The sequence below is a fragment of the Muntiacus reevesi genome, chromosome 14 (assembly GCF_963930625.1).
Source record: "Muntiacus reevesi chromosome 14, mMunRee1.1, whole genome shotgun sequence".
Taxonomy (NCBI): domain Eukaryota; kingdom Metazoa; phylum Chordata; class Mammalia; order Artiodactyla; family Cervidae; genus Muntiacus; species Muntiacus reevesi.
In genome coordinates, this window is record NC_089262.1 from 35905718 (window position 1) to 35930070 (window position 24353).

General features: G+C 38.2%; 1 protein-coding gene across 1 annotated transcript in view; it reads right to left on the minus strand.

Moving 5' to 3' along the window:
• MROH2B (maestro heat like repeat family member 2B) overlaps positions 1-24353 on the minus strand; it is a 72048-nt gene that overhangs the window by 46895 nt on the left and 800 nt on the right. The window contains exons 2-17 of the mRNA XM_065905302.1: positions 23866-23927; positions 21703-21813; positions 20283-20442; positions 19070-19168; positions 16307-16461; positions 12675-12815; positions 12216-12308; positions 12055-12124; positions 10299-10412; positions 9325-9398; positions 6623-6745; positions 5792-5905; positions 3873-4029; positions 3686-3726; positions 2915-3056; positions 2317-2360 (exon numbers count right to left, since the gene is read on the minus strand). Coding sequence (XP_065761374.1) covers positions 2317-2360; positions 2915-3056; positions 3686-3726; positions 3873-4029; positions 5792-5905; positions 6623-6745; positions 9325-9398; positions 10299-10412; positions 12055-12124; positions 12216-12308; positions 12675-12815; positions 16307-16461; positions 19070-19168; positions 20283-20442; positions 21703-21813; positions 23866-23927 — 1700 coding nt within the window. The remainder of the gene's footprint in view (positions 1-2316; positions 2361-2914; positions 3057-3685; positions 3727-3872; positions 4030-5791; positions 5906-6622; positions 6746-9324; positions 9399-10298; positions 10413-12054; positions 12125-12215; positions 12309-12674; positions 12816-16306; positions 16462-19069; positions 19169-20282; positions 20443-21702; positions 21814-23865; positions 23928-24353) is intronic.

The window sequence follows — 24353 nt, forward strand, 5'->3', positions numbered from 1 at the left end:
GATATAGAGATTATCATAGTAAGTAAGTCAGAGAAAGAAAAATATCATATATCACTCTTATGTAAGATATAATTTTTTAAAAAAGATACAAATGAATTTATTTATAAAACAGAAGTAAACATAGATATCAAAAACAAACTTATGGTTCCAAAAGGGAAAACATGGGAAGGGGAGGGATAAATCAGGAGCTTGGGATGAACATGAGCGCATCTACTATATAAGAGAGATAGCCAACATGGGGAGCTTCTAGTGGTGCTAATGGTAAATGACTCGCTCACCAATGCAGGAGATGTAAGATAAGTGGGTTTGATTCCTGGGCTGGGAAGATTCCCTGCAGGAGGGCACAGCAACCCACTCCAGTGTTCTTGCCTAGAAAATCCCATGAACAGAAGAGTCTGGCAGGCTATATAGAGTCCATAGGGTCACAAAGAGTTGGACACTACTGAAGTGAGTTAGCACAACCAACAAGGACATACAGTATAGCACAGGGAACTCTTCCCAATATTCTGTGATAACTTACATGAGAAAATAATCTAAAAATGAATGAACATATGTATATGTATAATTGAGTCATTTTGCTGTATGCCTGAAACTAATACAATATTGTAAATCAGCTATACTCCAATAAAACTAAAATAAAAAAAAAATCTAGCAAGTTTTATAATCAAAATCCTAAAAAGTTATTTCACAGGTACTTTTTAAAATATAAATTTAAAAATCATTAAAAATACACTTAGCTTACTTTTCAAAATACACCTATTCTGTAATAAATGGTAATAAATATACCCCCTCAAAACTGCTCCCAAAAGAAAATAAACTACAATGAGGTACTACCTCACACTGATTAGAATCATCATCTTTAAAAAGTCTACAAATAACAAATGCTAGGGAGGGTGTGGAGAAAAGGGAACCTTCTTACATTCTTGGTGAGAATGTAAGTTGGTACAGACCCTGTGGAAAACAGCATGGAGGGTCCTCAGAAAATACAAAAATAGAATTGCTATATGATCTAGCAAGCCTGCTTCTGAACAAAGCTATAATGCAAAAAGATACTTGCAGCTCTATCTTCGTAGTAGCACTGTTCACAATAACCAAGACATGGAAGCAATCTAAGTGCCCATAGATACATGAATGGATAAAGAAGATGTGGTACATATATACAATGAAATACTACTCAGCCACAAAAAAGAACAAAGTAATGCCATTTACAGCAAGATGGATGCAAGTGGAGATTATCATACTAAGTGAAGTAAATCAGAAAAAGACATATCATATGGTATCACTTCTACGTGAAATCTAAACTATGACACAAGTGAAACTTTTTATGAAATAGAAACAGACTCTTGGACATGGAGACCAGACTGACGGTTGCCAAAGGAGATGGGGAGAGGGAAAGGATGGACTGGGAGGTTGGGACTAGCAAATGTAAGTTTTTATATATAGAATGGATAAACAACAAGGTCCTACTGTATAGCACAGAGGACTATGTTCGATATCCTATGATTAACCATAATGGGAAAGAATATTAATAAAGAATGTATATGTATATACACGGGTATGTGAAACAGAATCACTTTGCTGTACATCAGTAAATCAATAAATTCAATAAAAAATAAGGAAACCATAGTTAATTTTTATATAGGTGGTTTATGAACTGAAGCTCTGTTGGATTAAAAGCTTCCTGGCTGTGGACTCATTGATCTCCTGTGAACTCCTAAAACCAATGTGCTGAATGTAATGCTAACATCCAAGTCCTATCTGCAAGTCCTATCTTACAGTTGTTGGGATTTGGCATTGTGGCACTGTTGGCTGTCAAAGTCCAAAAAGTTATGGATGAGAGTAAGATTCTTTTCTGGAGAAGGGGTGCAATGTGGCCTTTTGGTGGTTAGACATCAGGAAAAAGATAATGAGAAGCAGATATAGGAGGAAATGGAGTTGTATTTAGGAGCAAAGAAGTGGAAATTATGTTAGTTTCTGTTTCTCTATATGAAGGGTGAAAGAATGCAATTGCAAAGAGAGGAGAAAACTTGAAAATTAGAGAAGATTTAAGAAACAGGGAGAAAAATATTAGTAAGTGAAATCTTCAAAACTGTCCTGAATTCTGAACCAAACTGAAGACTAAAGATTGTTGTTCAAATTATGGTCATTTAAAGAGCACAATGTTGACATGATCACATCTAATAGTCTAACAATTCTCTCAAGAAAAGGAAATCCTGTTTCCTGCCCTTGGGAATCTAATTCTTTCTGGTCAAGATGAGTAATTTTAGGTGGCTTTGTCACCCCATCATCAACAGTTGGTTTGGGAGCCATCTTTACCTGAAGCAGCATGGTCTCCCACAGCACGATACTAGTATTCTTTCCTAGAAATAGAAATTGAAAATTGATGCAATAAGGGCAAAAAAAAAAAGGAAAATTCAAGATGTACTTCTCCCTTGCCAGGTTCCCACTGGATGCTAGTGTTCCATTTTCAGTTTTCTCCCTACACAGGATGGTTACTTCAGATTAAAATTACTATGTTAGCAATCTTAAATTGCTAGTTCATGATAAAAATCCAGGCTTTTTGCCAATTTCAACAGTACTTACTGAATGATAGTATTTTAATATTCTAGCATAGATGAATAACAACATTTCAGAATAATACCAAAAGAAAACTTCTCTAAATACAAGAAAAAGACCAGATCACAAGTAAAAGTTCTTGCTAAGTATAAACCCACTTGGCCTTCTTACAGTATAAGTATTTGGTAGAGAACTAGAACCTGAGGTGTCTAGGACAAAACAGAGCTGTCCACCTTGTATATCAAGTTCACTGTTTTTATTGTCTAAGATGAACACTCATGGCTTAAGACACAGAAGGGGTGCCTTGTTCTTCGTGCTCTTGCCTCCTTGAATAAGGCCTGATCCCGTGCACTTGTACCTTCCAAAGGCTGTAGAAGTTCAGGTATGCGTGTTTTCCACAGCTCTACTAAATTTGGGTGAATTATCTCAGGCAATATCTTCAAAAGTCCTATTGCACCAGCCCCACGCAATTTCCCCACACTAGCGAGCATAGATATTACCTGGAGGATGGAAGAAAAATTACTGATCAGCTCAGGGGTATTTAAAAGGCTCACCGAGCTTTTCCTTTTAATCATTGTTCTGGATTCCCTAGAATCCTTCATTAGATAATCTTTTAACAGATCATCACAGTCTATCCTTACTTATTCTAGAGCAAAGCTAAATACTTAGACATCCATCTGTCCGATTTTTTCTGTGGATAAAGGTGAAAAAGTATATGGAAGGCATCAACTGAAAGTAAATGAAATGTACTAACAGATATATCTGTGAATTAAGTCAGGGCATGTGGAGATACAGCTGGAGTAAATGACACATATGTGGCCAGAAGGAGAGAGAGAAATCTAAACAACAGATATGCAATTTGCTTGAATCGTTCTTATGGATCAGATTCAGTTTATGCTTATTTAAAAATCATAAATGAAGTTTTAACAAACATCTCAGAGTGAGGAGATAATCTTGCCAGGAATAAATTTTCATGAGTATCATTAATATAGCAGAATATTTATTGTGCTGTTTTAGTGTTTCTTTTGGTTTGGAGTATCTTTGTCACTTTTACTATCATTTATTTGGAACTGGAAATATCTGCATTGGTTTAAATTGATCCCACCTTGGTTTTTCATAACTCACTCACCAGAAGTCTGGCCAGTAGCTGTTGTGGTGAAGGAAGTTTCACTAGAAAGAGAAAGCAATTTTCATTACTGTTATGGGGGCCAGAAAAATTCAGATTGGGGTTGGGTGTACCAGCAAAGCGCTGTAGCCCTTCAGGAAACAAGTCTCTCATAAGAGAAATGTTTTGCTTTGTTTTTGAATGTACAAACCAGCTCCTGTAGAGATGACAAGTGCTGTTGACTCTTTGCCATTCTTCTTCTTTCTTTCCTCTGCCATAAACAGAATCCTGATGATATTAAACAGGTATTCCAGCGTTCCCGTATATTCCGCAGGTACCACGAACGTCAGGATTCTGGGCCACAGCACCTGTGGAAAACAAAGGCAAGATGCAAGTGCTGCTTGTTCTTTTCCATTGTTCCTCCCTGGTCCTCACTGTGTGTTTCCCTCTAGTTTAGAAAACTTCCTCTCATTTGTTATTATTTTGCTCTTCAGGCCAGATCAAAATGAAATCATGAAATCCAGTCTCTGCTGAGCACATTCATTTTCAGGTGCTACTTGCCATGAGTGTTATAGTTTCTCCATGCGGTTGCTGCTGGAATCTGGGACAGGACAACTCTTCAACGTGGGTCACTGCAGAGAGTGCCAGGCTCCACTCACCAGGTGCCATTAAGCCCCCTGTCAATATGACAACCAAAAATGCCCCATACATGTCTTCAAGCTCCAAGACTGGAGTGGAACTCTCCAAAGTGAGAAAGACTGGGAATGGATACTGGACTGTTGTTGCTGTCTGTGCTCCAGGTGCTCACTTCTGTAGTCTGCGTGTTTCACATCCCTCGGAAAACTTGAATACGGCTCATGTGCTAATGGAAACCTAGGTATCAGCTTGGACTCTGCCCTTTGTCTTGCCATCTGTATTTAATCACCAACATGCTAAGTTGCTTCAGTCATGTCTGACTGCTTTTGACCCCATGGACTGTAGCCTGCCAGGCTCCTCTGTCCATGGGATTCTCCTGGCAAGGATACTGGAGTGGGTTGCCATGCCCTTCTCCAGGGAATCTTCCTGACCCAGGATCGAATCCAAGTTACTTACATCTCTTGCACTGGCAGGTGGGTTTTTTTTTTTTTTTTTAATCACTAGTGCCACTTGGGAAACCCCATTGAATCACCAAGCCTAGACTTTTCTTTCATTATAAGATTTCTCACGCCCTTCCATATTTCCCTTCCTACTTTTATGACCCATATACAGTCCCTATGAATCTTATCTCATCTTATATATAATCTCTGTGCTTAGACTACTCATGTCAATTCACTGACTTCCTATAGTTATCAAATGTTTAGCCCTTGCTTAAAATTTCTGGTGGCTCATCAAGGACAAGGTAGGAATTTAGCATTTCAGACCCTTTAAGATTCTGGCTCTAGACTACTTTTTCATCATTTACTACTAGATCAGAAATTTCCCAAACTTTAATGTGCATCAGAAATGTTGGAACTTATTTGCATGCTGACTCATGGGCCCCATGCCCAGATATGCTGACTCATTGAGGTCTGGCATGTGACCGGGAAATCTGCATTTTAAATAAATATTGCAGGTAATCTACAATCACACCTTAAAATACCATCCTAGATAGAGCCTCTGATTCACTTAAATTGGTCTGTAGATTGCCTTCTGGCTGTGCCATGTATTGCTGGCCATTAAATCCTTTCCCAGATTGTTTTTCTTAAGCAAAATGCAGATCTCAAAGTTCCTGAGGTTCAGGTTATTTTAGACCTCAACTGAGGTCTGAGAATATGTGCTTTTAACACTTTCCAGGTAAGTGGGGGTAAGTTTAGCATTCACTGCATTATTACTTGACAATATGTCTAAATACATTGGGGGAAGAAGAGAAATAATATATTAAGATGCTTATAAACTGCCATTTGCCTCCAGATATAAAAGAGTAGGTAGCTAATTGAGTACCTGTTTTTGAGAAACCATTATTTGCTGGCCTTGAATATTCTCACATAATTTCTCTGGCCAGAGCGTCAAAAAGCTGATGACAGATGGAGTACCAACTTCTTTACTCCTAAATGGACAGAGCTTTAGAAAGGTGATCAAAGGAACAATGAGTGGTGACAGAAGACTCCTTACCTGAGGCATTCCAATGACCAGTGGGTCCAGGGTTTTTAAGACCTCCAGGCTTATTTCTCGGATAGATGTCTCTCCCTTTTCAGTCTCCTGGGAGTTAGGTTTTATTGGTTTCTCCTTTAAGAAAGATGAAGCAGGTGCCTTGTTAATAATCCTTGTTGTTGGTCTCCTCTGACCTGGGGTGTGTTTTTCGTCTCTGGGTTGGAGGATAAAGTCACTCAGCTTAAAGGGCTTGAGGAACCCAGTGACCTTGGTCTCCAGTATCTAATCCCTGCTTTTAAGTGCTCTTTGGAGGAATGGGGAGACAAAAATGCCTCTAGCTTTTTTCATAGAAAAACAAACATTGTGAACTTCAATTACCCCCTTTCTACTCAGGCCTTTCCCCATTTTTCTCTGGGACAAAAATTTCCACTATTTCCTGTAAAGTGGACTGCAATTTCACTTGCAGTGAGTTTGTAAGATCACTGAGATCTTAGACATGTCTTTTTCAGGCTCTTCATTCAAAGGAACCAGTGTAACAAGTATGGATGTTTCGTTTTCTAGAAACAATTCACTTTCTCTGCCTCTCTCCAAACCAGCCCCCAGCCTTGGAGGCCAGGTTGCCTCCTCTTTAGGGAAAACTGTGATTTAACCTACTTTGCATTTATGATAAGTTAGAAATGGTATCAGTGGAAGGGGACTGAGAACACTAGATGATGAAAAATTTATTAATAAAAGTGATAAAGGTTAAATATGACTTCAGTTGCTAAATTGAACTGCAGGTATTTTTAAAACTCCGGTTGAGTCAACTGCACTTGTTGCAGAGCAGCACTCAAGATGGCACCCTCTTCGTACCAGATTCTTGTTGGACATTGAAAACTGGGTAAAGATGTAGTCAATCAGTGGCCAGCCTTCCCGGGCTTCAATGTAGCATTTTTCACACATGGTTTGGATGAGAAGGAGGGTGGAGTTCCTCACCTAGAGTAGGGAAAATGCATTCACAGTGTTTAATTTCTTTCGGCAGAATGGAAATTTAGATAATCCTATTCTGTAACCGTTATGGATCATTCAGTGGGAATATTAAAAAAAAAAATAAAGCCTATAAGTTGAATGATATTACTGTAATAGATGGGGCTTCCCAGGTGGCTCAATGGTAGAGAATTTGCTTGCCAACCAGCAGACCCCAGGTTTAATCCTTGAGTCAGAAAGATCGCCTGGAGAAGGAAATGGCAACCCATTCCAGTATTCTTGCCTGGGAATCCCATGGATGGAGGAACCTGGTGGGCTACAGTTCCTGGGGTTGCAAAAGAGTCGGACACGACTGACCAACTAAACAACAACAACAATTACCCCCTGTTGGAGCAGGAAGTAATCCATAAGGTTATGATTTAAGTGTCACTAGCAAAGCTCTCTTTAACCAAACTCTCTCTTTCTAGTTCCCACGACATATCCTGGCTAAAACACTCAGTTTAATTCAGTTCAGTCACTCAATCATGTTTGACTCTTTGCAAATCCATGGACTGCAGCATGCCAGGCTTCCCTGTCTATCACCAACTCCCAGAGTTTACTCAAACTCATGTCCATTGAGTCGGGGATGTCATCCAACCATCTCATTCTCTGTTGTCCCCTTCTCCTCCTGCCTTCAATCTTTTCCAGCATCAGGGTCTTTTCCAAGGAGTCAGTTCTTCACATCAAGTGGCCAAAGTATTGGAGTTTCAGCTTCAGCGTCAGTTCTTCCAATGAATATTCAGGACTGATTTACTCTAGGATTGACGGGTTTGATCTTGCAGTCCAAGGCACTCTCAAAAGTCTTCTCCAACACCACAGTTGAAAAGCATCAGTTCTTTGAGGCTCAGCTTTCTTTATAGTCCAACTTTCACATCCATACATGACTGCTGGAAAAACCATAGCTTTGACTAGATGGACTTTTGTTGGCAAAGTAATGTCTCTTCTTTTTAATATGCTGTCTAGGTTGGTCATAGCTTTTCTTCCAAGCAGCAAGCATCTTTTAATTTCATGGCTGCAATCACCATCTGCAGTGATTTTGGAGTCCCTCCTCCCAAATAAAGCCTTTTACTTTTCTGTTTTAGTCTATGAAAAGGCGAAAACACTGCCTCACTTTAAAAATCCTCAGTGAAAGATGGCACATCGAAATAAAGTTCCACAATTCCTTATCCACAAACTCAAACTCTAAATGACACTGAAAACTGGAATTTTGTTTCTTAAATTTGGTTCCAACTTGGTGGAGAAACTCAAACTGAACTGTTTTAAAGCCATTTGTTGTTATTCAGTTGCTCAGTCATGCCTGACTCTTTGTGAGCCTATGGACTATAGCATGCCAGGCTTCCCTGTCCTTCACCATCTCCTGGAGCTTGCTCAAACTCATGTCCGTTGAGTCGGTGATGTCATCCAACATCTTTACCCATTCTATGTAGTGTGAATATGCATACATTTTCTTGAAAAAATCTTAATAGGTTTGATTGTGGGCTACTATCACAGTAATGCTTTTTTCAAATCTGAAAAATTGTAAATTCTGAAATAATGTCCTGCCCTGTGGATTTGAATAAATGGTTATGAACCTGTGTCACAAATTTTTTAATAATTTGGCTTCAATTCGTTTATTGGATTGTTTCCCTGGAGGATAGAAACCTCAGGTCTAATTCCTCAGTGAATGGGTCTGTTAATGGAGGGTAGAAAGAAAGCAATTTTTCACAGGGAAGCAGAGTCACAAGGTTGCACACAGGGACTCTGTAATCTCCCTAACTGAGGAGCAAGAGGTAAGCCTTCTCTCTATATTTGCCCAAGGAGTGAGTGCTTTCCTGGAAATTTCTGTCCTCTTTTATTCTACCTTAAATCCTAGCAATGCTTCAATTGGCTTGCTCAATTACTGGGTCAGGTTTTTATATATAATCACTCCATTATTATTTATTGCATAGCTTTGATTATTTTAACTATAGTTATTGGTGGCCAAAGCCTCTTGGGGAATTTTCTCCTCTTCATTGGCTTCTGCATAGGGCTTTGATCCAAATAAAATATGATTTTCATACAAAATAATACTGTAATTGCTAATTTTAAAAATTTCTCCCATAAAAGTTCTGTCTTTTCCAACTTGGAATACTTTAATCAGATAATCAGGAGTTATTGAGAAATCTATTGTGCATGTAAGACTTTCTATAGATGCTCCCTGACTGGAAAATAGGATATCTCTGCTCAAAATAGGATTCAGGGGTTATTATTTTTGGAGGAAGGAGTATCATCTTTATAATTAACAATTAATTTTTAAACTATTTAACTAGCATAGCAAAATCATGCTCTAGGCCAAAATCTTTTTTTTTTTTTCTTTTCCTACTGAGAAGCCCTTGAACTGAATGTGCTCCAGAACTTTACTTTGATAGAGTTTATCTTATTAGGGAAAGATGGAGTTCTTTTAAAAGTAGAATTGATCACTGAGCTCTTTATAAATCAGTCTCATAAGCACATCCTTAAAGAGTCAAAACCATTTCATTTACTCCTAAAGCTATCATTATCCAAATAAAAGTCCCCATTAATTCTCTTACTTTAATACTGAGGTCACCCATGACGACTTTGACTGCTTTTTCAATTGAAGTGATATGATCCCTCAACTTGGGCTCTGAAAGACAGAGGGAGAAATTGAGAGGCCTGCTTCAGTAGGAGTACAGTGTGTTCTGGAATTGTTGAAAACCAATTAGAGTTATGGTACATAATTGCAAAGTCTCTTGTCCTTAACATTTTATGTTATTCACTTCCCTTTTCACTACCTTCTCCTTTTTCAACTCTTTATAGATGTTGACTGCTTTTTTGGTTTTCTGTTACACTTTATTTAATCTTGTTTAAATTGTTAGATTCTTAAGTGCAGTCAATACATCATACCTAATGGATCAGCCTTAAATTTTGGAGACCACCTCAGGTTTCTTCTGTCAATTCTTCAGCAAATCACAGGGCAAACTGAATTTTTTTTTTAAAAAAAACTATTATTTTGCTGTACAAAAATGAATGATCATATTTTATTGAATCTAAGGTATCAATTTTATGAGTTCATATTGCACCAAGAGTGAAAAACTATAGTGGCTAATGATAATTAAAAATGCTATCAATTATAAGATGCATTCTGAAATTGCAAAAATAAATAGTTTTTGGAGTTAATGAAATATGAAAATTCATTAAATTCTCTTTTCTAAAAGAACAAATTTTCAGAACATTGTGCATTCTTACATCCACCCTCAGTTTATTGGGCCACTTAACCAGTACATCTTTTCAATTCCAGATTCAATTCTCAAATATTCTATTCCCTTACTGACTGCATCCATAAATATCATGAAAGAACAGAGGTAACTGGAAATGCCTGTTTAAAAGTAGTAGATTGATTATAGACAACTAAGAAAACCTAGCTTTACTTGACTGTGACGTTCTGTAAACTTCCCAAAGACGCAGGATAGAATTTCACAATGCACAGGTTTCAATCTGCTTCTTAATACAAAAGAAACAACTCTGGGGTCATCCCTATTCTTACCCTCAGCACTGATAGCCGATCTTAACAAAGTCAAGATTCCTGTTCGAACGGCTTCATTATTATTTCTCATTTGTTCATCAAAAAAATCCAGCAGGTCTGCAGGGCTTGAATGGGCTGTGGGTTCAAGAAATACTGGAGTCAAAAGAATTCATTTTCACCTTAGGTAAAATTCTTATGAAAGGTAAGACGATCATTCTATGAGAATTATCAAATTCACCCTTTGGTTGGTAATAAGATTTTATTAGGCCCTTACTTCTTTAGTATACAGAATTTAACAGTTTGCTCCCTAAGAGAGTTAGGCCCACTTCTGTTCATACCTGTGAATGTAACCTTATTTGGAAATTAGGTTCTTTGTAGATGAAATCAAGTTAAGATGAAGTTGCATTAATTCATTATAGCTGGTGTCTTTATAAGAGAAGAATTGAAGACACAGATAGAGACACAGAAGGAAGCCTTGTGAACATGGAGGCAGAGATCAAAGTGATGCTTCACTGGCTGTGCAGCTGGTGGGGGTAGGGAGGAAGCAGGGAAAACTGAAGAAAGGTCTGGGTAGAGTGGAGAGGTTTGGGCTGGAAATGATAAAGTGAAGTAGTTCATTAGGCTGGCATATAGAGAACTGGAAAGTATAGAAACAGAGGGACTGATTAGGAGAGAACTAGACCACACTAGAAAGGTATGCAGTGAGGCAGTGGAGATGGCATATTTTGGAGAGGGTGCAGGTGTGAGAGGTATCGGATTGTTCTTGTCCCTTGCCCTGAGAAACTATTAGAACACAGTTTTGTATCCTGACCCTGGGACCTTGGTGTTTCCTCTGCAACTTGTGTCAGGTTGTAGATTCTGATGGGCAGGATAGTGTTGGGCAGGATTGTGATGTGAAAGCAAAAAGAAAAGAGAGAGTGAAGGCTGGAGAAAATGATAAGGGATAAATACCAAGAGTTGACAGGGAAGAAAAAAAGGGTAACATTAGTTTGATAGAGTTTCTAGTAATCACAAATACCAAGAAAAAATGTATTTCCTAGCCTTAGGGTTACCAACTCACACTGGTTTGCTTGGAAATAAACCCAAGTATATATGGTCAATTAATTTTCAACAAAAGACCTGGGAATACATACAATGCAGAAAGAGTAGTCTCTTCAGTGAATGGTGCTGGGAGAACTGAACAGTCATATACAAAAGAAAGACATCTGATTGTTACCTCAAAAAATACAAATGCACACCAATTAAATCAAAATAAATTTAAAACTTGAACTTAAGACCTGAAACTGTAAAACTTCTAGAAGAAAATAAAGAGACTAAGCTTCTTGACCCTGGTCTCGGCGATGATTTTTTGCATTTGACTCTAGAAGCAGAGGTAACATAAGCAAAAATAAACAAGTGGGATTCCATCAAATGAAAAAGCTTCTGCTCAGAAAAGGAAACCATCAACAAAATGAAAAGGCAACCTATGAAATGGAGAAAAATATTTGCCAGCCACATATCCAGTAAGGAGTTAATAGCCAAAATATGTCTGGGACTTTTCTGGTTCTAAAACTGAAAGTTCTAATTTCCTGGAATTCCTTCAGTCCTGGGCAGATCAGGATAATCGATCACCCCACCTACTGCACTCCACGGAACAGGTAGGGTATGAAAAAACACAGAATAGTGTGAGTCAAAACATGTGTGAAAGTGATGAAAGTGGCATCTTGCTCACACTTCATCCTTGTCATCACCACTCAGAGACATTTTAATTAAAAGCCCACTGGATGCTGAGTCCTACCTAGGATGAGAAAACAGTTTGAAGCTTCGATTTCGTTTTCTTTTTCTGGAGGCTCTGGAACTCTGCACACCTGTATGAGAAGAAAAAAAAATTAAGGGGGTAGACGTGAAACCCAGAAAACTAGTGACAAGGAAACAGATTTGACAGCATGGTCTTCTTACCTGGCGGAGTAAACTGGTGAAGATGGCCTTCTTCAAGGCCTTCGGAAGGCTGACATCGTAAAGGACCGCTGCGGTCAGTATCTGCTTTAGACTCTGGAATAAAAGCTCTCCAAGGTTAGTTGGAGCCTGCCTGCAGAGGGGCAGCACAGGATGTGGAAGGCAAATGATCCTGTGTTGTGAGGAGGACATACCCCTATCCTTCCAGAGGTTACCCGTTTTCTCTAGTGATTCTGGCTGCTTCACCTTGCTCAGGGCCCCAGCAGCTTGAACAGGAATTCCTTTCTGGAGTTTCGGCCATCTTAGAGGCCTACTGCTTCTCTACCTCATACTTCCTGGGAGGTATGTAAATTCAGCTGCCCCAAGACATGTTTGAGTTCCTTAACCCCTCCTGAGGATGATCATCCTTCAGGATGATCTTTGGACAACCGTGGGAATCAGTTTCTCTGATGTGGCTCTCACCTGAGTGACGTGAAAGTCAACCTCTTTGTCTTTGTACTGGTTAAGGAGCCACGGGACCTGGCCCAGGGCGAATTCACAGAGGTCTTCCCGATGGAGCAGCAAGCTCACCGTGGGGCCGTGAGCCTTAATGATGGCCAAAATCTGCAGAGGCGGCAGACAGATACTTAGAAAAAAGATAATACTTAACTATACATAAGGATATTATACTTATGTATATTATAAGTACATTATAATATATTTGTGTATATTATGTATGTTATACATATTATGTATAAGTATAGTATATTTATGTAAATTATATATTAATAAGATAAGATATATAATAACTATTATACTTTACATAAGTACATAATAAAATATTTCATCATGCTTTTTGTACATTTCTCAGTATACCAGGAAGAGCTTTAGATACCTCCAAAAACCTTTCCTCACTGCTTTCAACCAAACAAGGTTTCTTCAAAAAATATTTAGTCTAAGATCACTGTATTCATTGTATGATGAAGAATTATATTTACATTTGTATCTACATCCATATCCATATCTATGCTCATCTCAATGTTTGCCCCCTCTTCTATTTCTTTAATCTCTTTTTAATGGTCAGTTTATTTTATTATATCAACAAATTCATTAAAAATTTTTTCTCTTTATTTTTTAAACCATGAAAGTGTGATAATAGCACAGTTACAGGAGACTCGGAAAATACAGAACGATGTTACATGTAGCTCCACTATGTATTATTTTTTTAAGTAAATAATTTAAGATTTTTAATTGGAGTTTCAATATTAAACTCTCAAAAATTAATAGAACATACAGAAAAGTAGAAGGATATAGTAGATCTGAAAAGCACCATGAGCCAATCAACATAATTAAGGTTTAAATAATTTTCACACAATAGTAGGATACAAATTCTGTTCAAGTTCCTACAGACTAAATTTTTTTTTTAATTAAAATTTTTTTTCATGAAAAGCATTTAATATTCCTCTGAATATTATTATTATTCTGAATAATATTATTAAACATCATAGTGCTTAAAATGGCAATAATCTAGAAAATTTACTTATAAGTTTACAACAACGTGGATTTTTTCTTTTTCAATGAATTTTTATTGGGGTATAGTTGCTCTAAAATATTGTGTTAGTTTCTGCTGTATAGCAAAATGAATCAATCATATGTATATCTCCTTTCTTTTGGACTTCCTTCCTGTTCAAGTCACCAGAGTGAATTAAGTAGAGCTCCCTGTGCTATACAACTAATGAGAATATATTAATAAATTAAAAATCTCCCTTACATGAAAAATTCTTGGATTCCATGTCACTTCAACCCCACTGTTATCCTCATTCAATTCTCTCTTTTCTTGCTTGTAGATCAAAGTTTATTGAAGGAGTGGTCTGCCTTTGCTATGTCCACTCCCTACCTTCCATTTATTTCTCAGTCCACAATACTCTGGTTTCCACATGACATGAAAAGTAAACCCGCACAAAATATAAATGCAATATATATTGATGATAAAAATTTAGAAATCACAAAAATTAGGATGAAACAGAAAACATAGTACCCACAGTACTCATGAATAGGCACTCTTTGGTATGTTTTTAATAAGTTATTTCTTTACTTGAACTTTTCCTTTCTCTCTTTTTCTCTATGTATTTTAATTTCTTAAAAAATGACATCATTCTTTAATCTACAGTTCTATATTCTGCTTTCTCTACCTAATGTTATATAATTTTTATCTGTTAGCTAATTTTTTCTGTAGAGCAAAACATCTCAAAAGTTCGGGGCAGTCACAGAAAGGAACAAAATTGTGCCATTTGTAGTGATGTGGATGAACCTAGAGACTGTCATGCAGAGTGAAGTAAGTCAGAAAGAGGAAAACTCTTTGCATATTGTATATTGTAATATACAACACAATCATATTGTATATTAACACATATACTTGGAATCTAGAAAAATGGTGCCGATGGACCTATCTGCAGGACAGGCATAGAGATGCAGATGTTAAGAACAGACTTGTGGGCGCAATGGGGGGAGGAGAGAATTGGATGGCTTGGGAGACTAGCATAGATACATAGACACGGCCTTGCATAAAACAGATGGCTTTTGAGAAGCTGCTGCGTAGCCCAGGGAGCTCAGCTCAGTGCCCTGGGATGACCTAGAGGGGTGGGGTGGGGTGGGAGAGAGGCTCCAGAGGGAGGGGATATATGCATACATATGTCTGATTCGTGTTGTTACACAGCAGAAACTAACACAACATTGTAAAGCAATTATACTCCAGTTAAAAAACAAATTTTAAAAAGCTTAGTGGTTAATAACAATAACCATTTATTTCACTTAAGACTGTGTGTCAGCTGGGAGGTGGTTCTACCACATTTCCATGCAGTGGACATGTATCAAGATTTTCCTTATTTGAGAACCATAACAATGGCCTCTGTAGATCTGTCTTTGCTTTTTGAAAATCACTCCTTAGTTTCCAAGATCTCATTCTTCTTAAGTCCTTCCAAGTCTTTGTATGTCTTAAAAGACATCCTGTGTAGAATTCAAGGCTCTTTATTCTGTTGGCTATGATCACCATTTGGGTTTCTTTTATTTCTGCCTCTTTATATTCACTTTCCTCACCCTACTTCCCCTCCTCCCACCTAACTCACTCAAGTACCACGTTATCCCATCTCCAACCTATGCTTCAGTGAGTTTATCCCCTCTTTAGCGACTGCATCTCCCAGCAGTAAATGACTTCATAGGCTGCAGGCTCAGTTCCAGTGTCATGGCCTTTCTAGTGCTCATCGGGTGTTAAGTGCTTCTCACTCTGTGTTCTCCTATTACTTTCTGCACCTTATTACTTGCCTAACTCTTGTAGTGAGCAAATTTGAATTGCATTTTGCTTCTCAAGTGGCTTCCAGAAAAGACGTCTACAGGGTATTTTAAAAATTTCATGCTTGCTAATGATTTCATCATCCCAGCATGTTAAAAAAAATAATAGCTCAAAATATAAAAAAGAAACTGGAGAAGGTGGCTAAATGTTACATCTTTTATAATATAGCAATAAAGAGATTGAAATAAAATATAATTTAGCTTACTTAAAAATTATAGCAATTAAACAAGATGAGGATGGGATTATATATATGAATGCCCTTTGTAATCTATTCTTTATAAGGCATTACACTATTATGAAATGATCAAGCTCATTCTTTAGATGTCATTTTAACTCATTGTGATAGTCATAAGGCACAGCAAATTTCTGTGGACTGGTGTTTTTCCTAATCAGTGACTCAGTCCAAATATGGGTTATGATATAGCTAACATTCCATGTATTTTGCTCATTTTAGTTATTTATTGTTCTCTCCACACCTTGGCATGTCAGTTCCATGAGAATGGGGTTTTGGGTCTGTTTAATCTCTGCTGTATCTCCAGTATGTGGAATGATATCTGACATGTCATGGAGACTCAATAAATATTAGTTGAAATAAATGAGTAAATAGTGATTTGAAACAGGAAAAACAAAAGACTTAATAAACCAGATAAAATACAACCTATCACTTTCCGAAAGAACTAAGATGAATTATCATGTTAAAAAGAGAAGAGGAAGTTCAATTGGGATCGGAGGAGAGCTAACTCAAGTCATACTGAGCCCCACTCACTTGCGTGGGCGAGGTCGTGGAGGCCCATTTGTCCATGATATACCGGAACAGCATGAAGATCTTGTCAGAGAGCCGGTTGGCATCCAATCTGGGATAGGGGAAATCTCTCCAGTGGTTGACATACTTGTAAATGGCTCTGCTGAACTTCTCTAGGGCTGCATTTTAAAAACAACCACAGACTGAGAAAAAAATCAAGATGGAATGGGCCATAATATAACTGAGAAAAGTGTACTGATGCTTAACAAATGTGTATTAATTTCTATAAAATCTATGACAGTACCAAGTGAATATATAAAAAAGTGCTCCAGCCACTTTAGTGAAATGTAAATTAAAACCATAATGAGACACTGCAACATACCATCCAGAATTGCTAACATTTCGGACAGTTAGTGTCAAGTATTGACAAGACTAAGGTACAGCTGGTGTTTTGACATTTTGCTAGTGAGAGTATGAACCACTACAAACTCTTTAGAGAATGGTTTGACATTATCAACCAAAGTTGAATTTGCTTTATATAAGGCTCAGAAATTCTGCTCTGAGGTATACAGCCCTTGGATATGTATACATATAGGCACTAAAAACCTTGTACAAGAATGTTTCTATTCACTTTTTGGTAACAGCTTCAAACAAAAAACAATCCAAATTAGTTGTCCACAGGTAGAATGGAAAAACCATCATATAGACATGTAACTGTAAACAGAGATGAAAATGGACTCCATGGATACAAAACAACATGTATGAATCTCACAAAGAGGCAAAGTTAACCTGTGGTGTTAGAATCCACAATTGTGGTTACTCTTTAAAAGGATGGAGAGGGCGATGATTGGGAAAAAAGATGAAGGAGGCCTCTAGGGAGTTAATAATGTCCAAAGTTTTCACCTGAGTGGTGGTCAAATGGATGACTGACTTTTGACTATTCAGCACTCTGTATACTTATGGTAATTATGTTTTTCTCCATGTATGTTTTACTTTAATAAAATTAAAAAATCTTGAGCCTGCAAAATATCATGTATATTTGCATCAAGTCAATAAATAATTGTTTTTTCCTTAAGCTCCTCATGCTATCCCTTGTATTAGATAGTAAAAAATTATAGTTTACTCTCTCAAGGATATGTCATACAATACTATGGAAAAGATGCCAAGTATCTTAACTTTAGAACTGGTCATTTATTGGTTTATTCCTCCCCCTCCAGACTCTCTCATATAATCTCGTGTTACATTTCGTCAAATCTATTTTGTGAGTGTGTGTATACATACCTTGTTTGTTTATGTTCTGAAACAACAAACACAACATCTCTCTCTTTGCTGATTGATTGCACAGCTAGATGGATGGCTATTAAATTGTATACATTTTCTTTATAGTATAGACATGTAACCTTAACTGGCAGTCAGGCAAGGTTGCTTTAGGACCAAAGAACACTTAGATAACTTTATAATGCACAGATAAGAATTCCCTTATTCATTGCATTGTGATTTCTGATTTTATTTTCTTGGTTATTAATACTGGAGGTAGAAATGCACTTAGAGGCACCAAATGTTGTTTTGTTGGAACACGGTGTTAACTGTGATGGTAAGTAGGGAAAATAAAAAAATATTGAAAACTGCTAATCTGGTATAGTTGTTTGACTCCTTGACCTAGAGTCATACTTCCCATCTTGTCTCTGCCAAGTATTGGCTATGTGATTGCAGGCAAGCTGTTTAGCCTTTCTAAGCCTCAATGTCTCATCTGTAAAATAAACTGAAATTGTTATCCACTCAATGCAGTAACTGTGAGGGTTAAATGAAATAATAATCTAAAAATACCCACGGCAGTACCCAGGTAGACAGTAAATTCTCAATATTTATCAGGTACAAATCTTACCTTCATTGAGGACAGACAAGAAGAAATGGGCAAAATAGAACAGAGAAGACTTGGATGATAAGTAAAGAAGACATTTCTGACAGCATGGGGCTTAAAATACTATAAAATAATAGTCACAGAGATGTGAGTGGTGGAAGGAAGTCAGTCTCAGCAGTCACTTTATTTGTTGTTTTTAGAGGTGAAATTGAAGTTGAGAGAAGGACAGAATCATCTGATGGCTCAGTGACTGATCAGAGGAGAGAGTCCAGGTCTTCAGACTCATCCAAGAAGCCTCTTATTGTACAAAGAATGCTTTTTCCAGGAACTGAGGGGTATGTCATTCTCTGCAGACTGTTGGTTACTATAAATGTCTTTCAGTTTTGGGGTAGAAGTGACTTGTGACCACAGTTTGTTTGCCCATTTTCCTTGTTTTTATGATTGCTTGTATTTTTATTACATTGTTTACTTATCATTTTCACAATATAGCATTACAAAGAGATACCAAAATTTAGCCTATGGCTAAGAGCTAGTAAGATCTCATAAACACTAGAGAAATTGTGGTCCAGTTGAAAAAGGAGACTAGTAGAAACTGACTAGTAGGACAGTGGAAAGAATATGGACTGGGTGGTCATACAGATCTGAATGCCACCTCTCCATCACACTGACTGTCATGACTTTAAGAGAAAATCACTTAACTCCTTTGACCTTCAGTTTCTCATCTGTAAAATGGGCTAATAGTACTTTGCAGAATTGCAGTGAGGATTGACAGGGGTAAGGCCTCCCGGCAGAAGGCCTTTCATGTGGAAGGCCCTCAGTAAATGGTAGATACTATTACTAGAAAGGACGAGAGTAAAAGGAAAAATAAGACATTTGCTCCACCTATAGTCTGGTCTTAACAAAGGGGAAACCACGGGGATACCCACCAATGCAGAAAGCTCCTTTCATCCTCTCCTCCTCGGTCAGCCTGAGCATGGTTTGCATGGTGAGCAGGGTCATCATCATGAAGGGAATGCTCTGGGACACTGCAGGAAGGGTGCAAGGGGACGTTCTGTTACAGCTTCCCAAACCATCATCAGCCAACAAGCATTTCAAGGCAGATGAGGTGTGGTGGGAAGCCTTTTACCCCATGCCCACTCCCCAGTACCAGGCTGAGAGCAAGTCTCCTACTTATGAATCTTCAAGTTGCAAACTTTCAAAGATGAGAAGGTGCAATTGCATGTCCAGCCTAATACGTTAGTTCACGTGTCTGATATACAATGTCATGTGCATGCATTCTCTACAAGTAGATATGTTCTTTACCGTCCAGGACTGTAGACAATACAGTAGTACAGTATTTTTATTCCAAGACCATCATGTCTGGAAGCAAGCACAAAGGCTGTGGTGATGTAGCTTGTGATTACTGTACTTTTCAACATATTGTACAGTAAGATTAAAATATTTTCTTCATATCATGTGTTCATCTTTTATGCATTATTTGCATGAAAATTATTATAAACCTATTCCAGTATGGTACTATACAGCCAACCATGTTAGGCTAACTTTGTTGGACTGAACGAACAAACTGGACTTACAAACACGCTCTTGGAATGGAACTCAATCATATGTGGGAGACTTACTGTAGTTAGAGCACCTTGAAATAAGGTGCTTTCTATCAGTTGTCTGTACCTGTTGGTTTGTAGCAATTACTTACTTGGATGATTATTTCATTAATGTTCATCCCTCCCACCAGAACTTGCCTATCCCCAGGGCCTAGCACAGGTGATAGGTGCTCAATAAATATCTGTTAAATAAAGTAGTTTAGAAAAAAGCATCCTAGGAAACTCTTACTTCATGTCAGAGTTGAGTGGTTGGCAGAATATGGCTTGTGGAAAATGTGCTTCTGCAAACACAAAGCCAGATGAAAGGAAAAGTGAGGTGGGAGAAAGAGTCCAGCCAAATTCAGAGCAGCGTGGACCCATGCCTGGCGAGCAGGACCATCTAAGCTCACAAACAGTAGCCCAGACGTCGCTGTCAGCATTTCTTTAGTACAGAAGGAAGTATAAGAGACCCTTCCCCTCTGCTGTTTGCTCCCATTTGGGTTTAGACAATTAAAATGATGGTTTCCCAGGGAAAATGTGGAGGCTATTCCCTCCATACCATAGCTGGTTGCCAGTTCAGCCAGGGCAAGCACAACAAACTCGTTTGGTAGCTCCAGAATCCTGAAGTTACTTTGTACTTCATACATCACAGAGTTGAAGTCATGTGCAGCAAGAGACACCAACACCTCCCCAGCTAGCATTCTGATTTCTCTGAGAATCTGAAGAAGAAAAGGGAAATAACAATAACAACCAGCAAGAACCAGCAGAGGGGAAATAGTTGATATAATATTTAAAAGTTCTCTACCTTTTCAATCTAGGGAGAACAGGCTGTTACAAACCCTGTGTGGAAGACTCTAAGGTAGATGTCAGCAGCTGGGAAGCAGAGGTAATTCAAAAACACCTCAAAACCAGGTTTTCATAGAGTTCTTGTAAGCTCGAAGCCATGCATATTTTCTAGCTAATTAATCAGGTGCCATGAACTTAAGGTTTATGTTTAAGTGATATGAATTACTGAAGGGAATGGAGAAAGAAAAATGGACTGGGAGTCCAAAGCTTTGAGTTTTAGTATTGTCCTGATCTAATTATCCTTAATGTTGGAGATATTTGGAGGAGCCTTTGCTTTTGATAATGGTGAATGAAGTCAATTTGATCCACTTTCCTGCTGAGGAAAAGAAAAAGTGCTGGGCAAGATATTAACAAATATGCTCATAGAAACATCAAAGACAATCACAATATAAGGTGATTGAATTACTGAATTGAAATCTGGACAAGAATGTATATTCAGAGATATAAAACCTGCCTTTGGGGCTGCTTTGCAGTTTTTTGGGACAATAGTCAGAATCCAGGGCCAACCAATGATGAGACCCTGGTCATCCTATCTTTTACCTTTCAGGTTAAGACCCCAAAGGACTGCATTGATATGGAAGTTTAAATTGGCTCTCCATGGACTATAGTCCAACCCTGAGTCATGGAAGTTGCCCAGAAAAATCCCAAGCCCTGAAATTAGATTGCTTGTGCCTTAGCAGGTAAACAAGTAAAAATCCTTTCTGGAATGAAATAATGTAAGACTCAAACTATTTCTACAAATAATTTTTCAGATACAATGCCTAGTATACGTGGCAGTTAGGCATATGAAGAGATAGGAATTCACATGAGAACCAAGAAATTTGGGTTTTAATTTATTCATTCTCTTGATAGATAGCTGTGTTACTTTGCAAACAATCTCTCTAAGCACCAACTTCCTCATCTAAAAGTGGATGGGATATTACTTCTAAACTTTTTGAAGCTCTACCTCGGTTTCCTCATCTGTGATGGGGTAAATAATATCCAAGTTACCACGAAAAACAGATAGAAGTGATCTATGGTCCTTGTAGTGATGTAAAAAAAAAGTTTATGGATGCAGTTTTTGGGTGGAGTTGCACCCCATAAAGACCTGTTACTGGCCCTGACACTGATGCATCATTAAGGATCAAACTTACATTGTTATCTCTCATGTCCTTGGAAGCATAATAAATCAACCTTTGGACAATTGCATCATCCAAGATGTCAGTATTCTGAATAACGGAAGTGAGATGACCGTAAATGTCTTCCTGTGAATATACAAAGTTATACACAGAAATTTGAGTTGCAAAACTAAAAGAGTCAGATAATGTCCAGACGAATAACACCATTAAACTAAGCAATGTATCCCTATGAGATTTTATATATCATAATTGAGGCTTCCTTAAAATAATATGGGCTTTCCAGATGGCACAGTGATAAAGAATCTGCCCACCAATGCAGGAGACCCAAGAGACGTGGGTTCGGTCTCTGGGGCCAGAAAATTCCCTGGAGTAGGAAATGGCAACCCATTCCAGCATTCTTGCTTGGAAAATTCCAAGGACAGAGGAGCCTGGCAGGCTACATTACAGTTCATGGTGTAGCAAAGAAGTGAACATGACTGAGAGCATATGCACTTAACACAGTATGCATCGTTAGGAATCAAAGGCTTATAAGTAAAGCAAAGTTCATTCTAAAACCTGTTTTAATATGACTATATTTCTAAGTCAATATCTAACTGAAGATAGAAATGGGCTACCCAACAGACTAAAGTCTCTTGAAATTCTCTATTGTAGGGCCCTCAGGGCAATGGAAATGCCCATCACCCTAATTGTTGCTTTTACTAGTAAAGAGTACCTATAGCACTAAGGAATATGATGTGATTCCCAAAGAGGCTGCAAAGTTATGCACCTTGTTCCTAAAGGGGATCTGTAAGGCCTTACTTCATCTATGCCTCTGTGGAGAAGAAGTTGTGAACTCCTTTTCACAGAGCTGCGCCTCTGGGAACTACACGGCTTGAGCAGATGTTGTGTGTGAGGACTCTTCTCAATCTCTTAGATGGCCACAAGGCCTTTGGAAGATGAGAGACAGGTCTTCTGAAGTCTCCAAGAGCCTCAGGCGTATTACCTTGAGGTACCATGCCTGTGTTTAAGGTGTGAGATAACTCAGTTTTCAGACAGGACTCTAATATGGAGTCAGGGTTGAGAACCACTGGATTAAGAGATAAAGGTGTAGGTACTGCCCTTCACAGGGAGGTTACATTGAATAATGATTAGGAGCTTTATTTTGGAGTCAAATGGGCTTGTCTACTGTTCTCAAGCATGTTACTTCTCTGGGCCTCACTTTTCTTAGCTGTCAAATGGAAATAATACCTATATCACAAAGTTGTGAGGAGTGAGCATAATACAATGCATTATTGTTTGGAAAGAATCAAGTGCCCTAGATAAGTGTTCTATGAAGGATAGCATTGTGATTTTATGAAAGGTATTGAAGCCAGAAAAACCTTCAAATCTCAGAGAAATACACCTCTATTTGTGAAACAGCTCTACAGATGAGTCGCTGTTGTTCGTTGTTCTGTCCATAAGGGGTGTCCTACTCTATGTGACCCCATGGACTGCAGCACACCTGTCCTTCACTGTCTCCTGGAGTTTGCTCAAACTCATGTCCATTGAGTCCATGATGGACACACCACGTCATCCTCTGTCACCCCCTTCTCCTGCCTTCAATCTCCCCCAACATCAGGATCTTTTCCATTGAGTCACTTCTTCCCAGCAGGTGGCCAAAGTGTTGGAGTCTCAGCTTCAGCCTCATTCCTTCCAGTGAATACTCAGGGTTGATTTCCTTTAGGATTGACTGATTGGATCTTTGGGAATTTTCTCATAGGAGCCCTCAAATTCCTAGCAGGTCATTTGGTCCTGTCCAAAACATTCACAAAACATTTGGTCCACACCAAAACATTCATAAAACATTTGGTCTGCACCAAAAAATGTCTGCTAACTCTCAGAATGCACAGGAGTAGGCTCTAACCCATGTGGTTGTGTCTGACATACCCCTCTTTCCACATCTATCTGCATGAGGTTATGGAAGTGGGCGTTCTTTTGCCAGCTTCTACAACAGAATACTCTGAATCCTCAAATGCCAAGTGTCATGGTGGAAACATTAAAATGACTTCCATGAAAAGTTCATTTTCTGAAAAACTGAATACCACTCAAGAAGCCATAAAGAAAAGAGGGAGTTGAAGCAAAGAAGGATGCAGATGAAATGTTGCAATAACTGAACTAGAAAAAGTGAATGGGGAAGAGATTTTTCCCTGTTTTCCTTACCTTGCTAATATTATCTTCCTTGTTCAGCATGCCAAGAGTGAGGTTAATATCTCCCAAAATCCCTAAAATGGATGGGAAAAGAATTAAACATGGCAGAAACCAATACAACATTGTAAACATTAAAAAAAAAAAAAAAAAACAACACTTGCTGAAATGCCCTCCTGTTAATTACTTTGCAGTGTTCACTTCTCTTTCCTTTTTCTCTTCTCTGTCTCTCTCCTCTCTCTTCTTCCCTTCTCTCTCTCCTTCTTTTCTCTCTCCCTCTCTCCCTTTCTCCTACTTCTCTCCTCTTCCCTCTTGACTGCCAGCTCTTTGATGGCAGGAACAGTGTGATTTATATTTCATATACTTGACACATTTTACAATAGAAGATGCTTAGTATTTTTTCTTCAAAACCTAAATTAAACATGAAGGGGAAGACACAAGATGCTATGTCCCAATTAACCCTTCCAGTTATGTAGGTATCACTCTATATCCTCCTTAGCAAG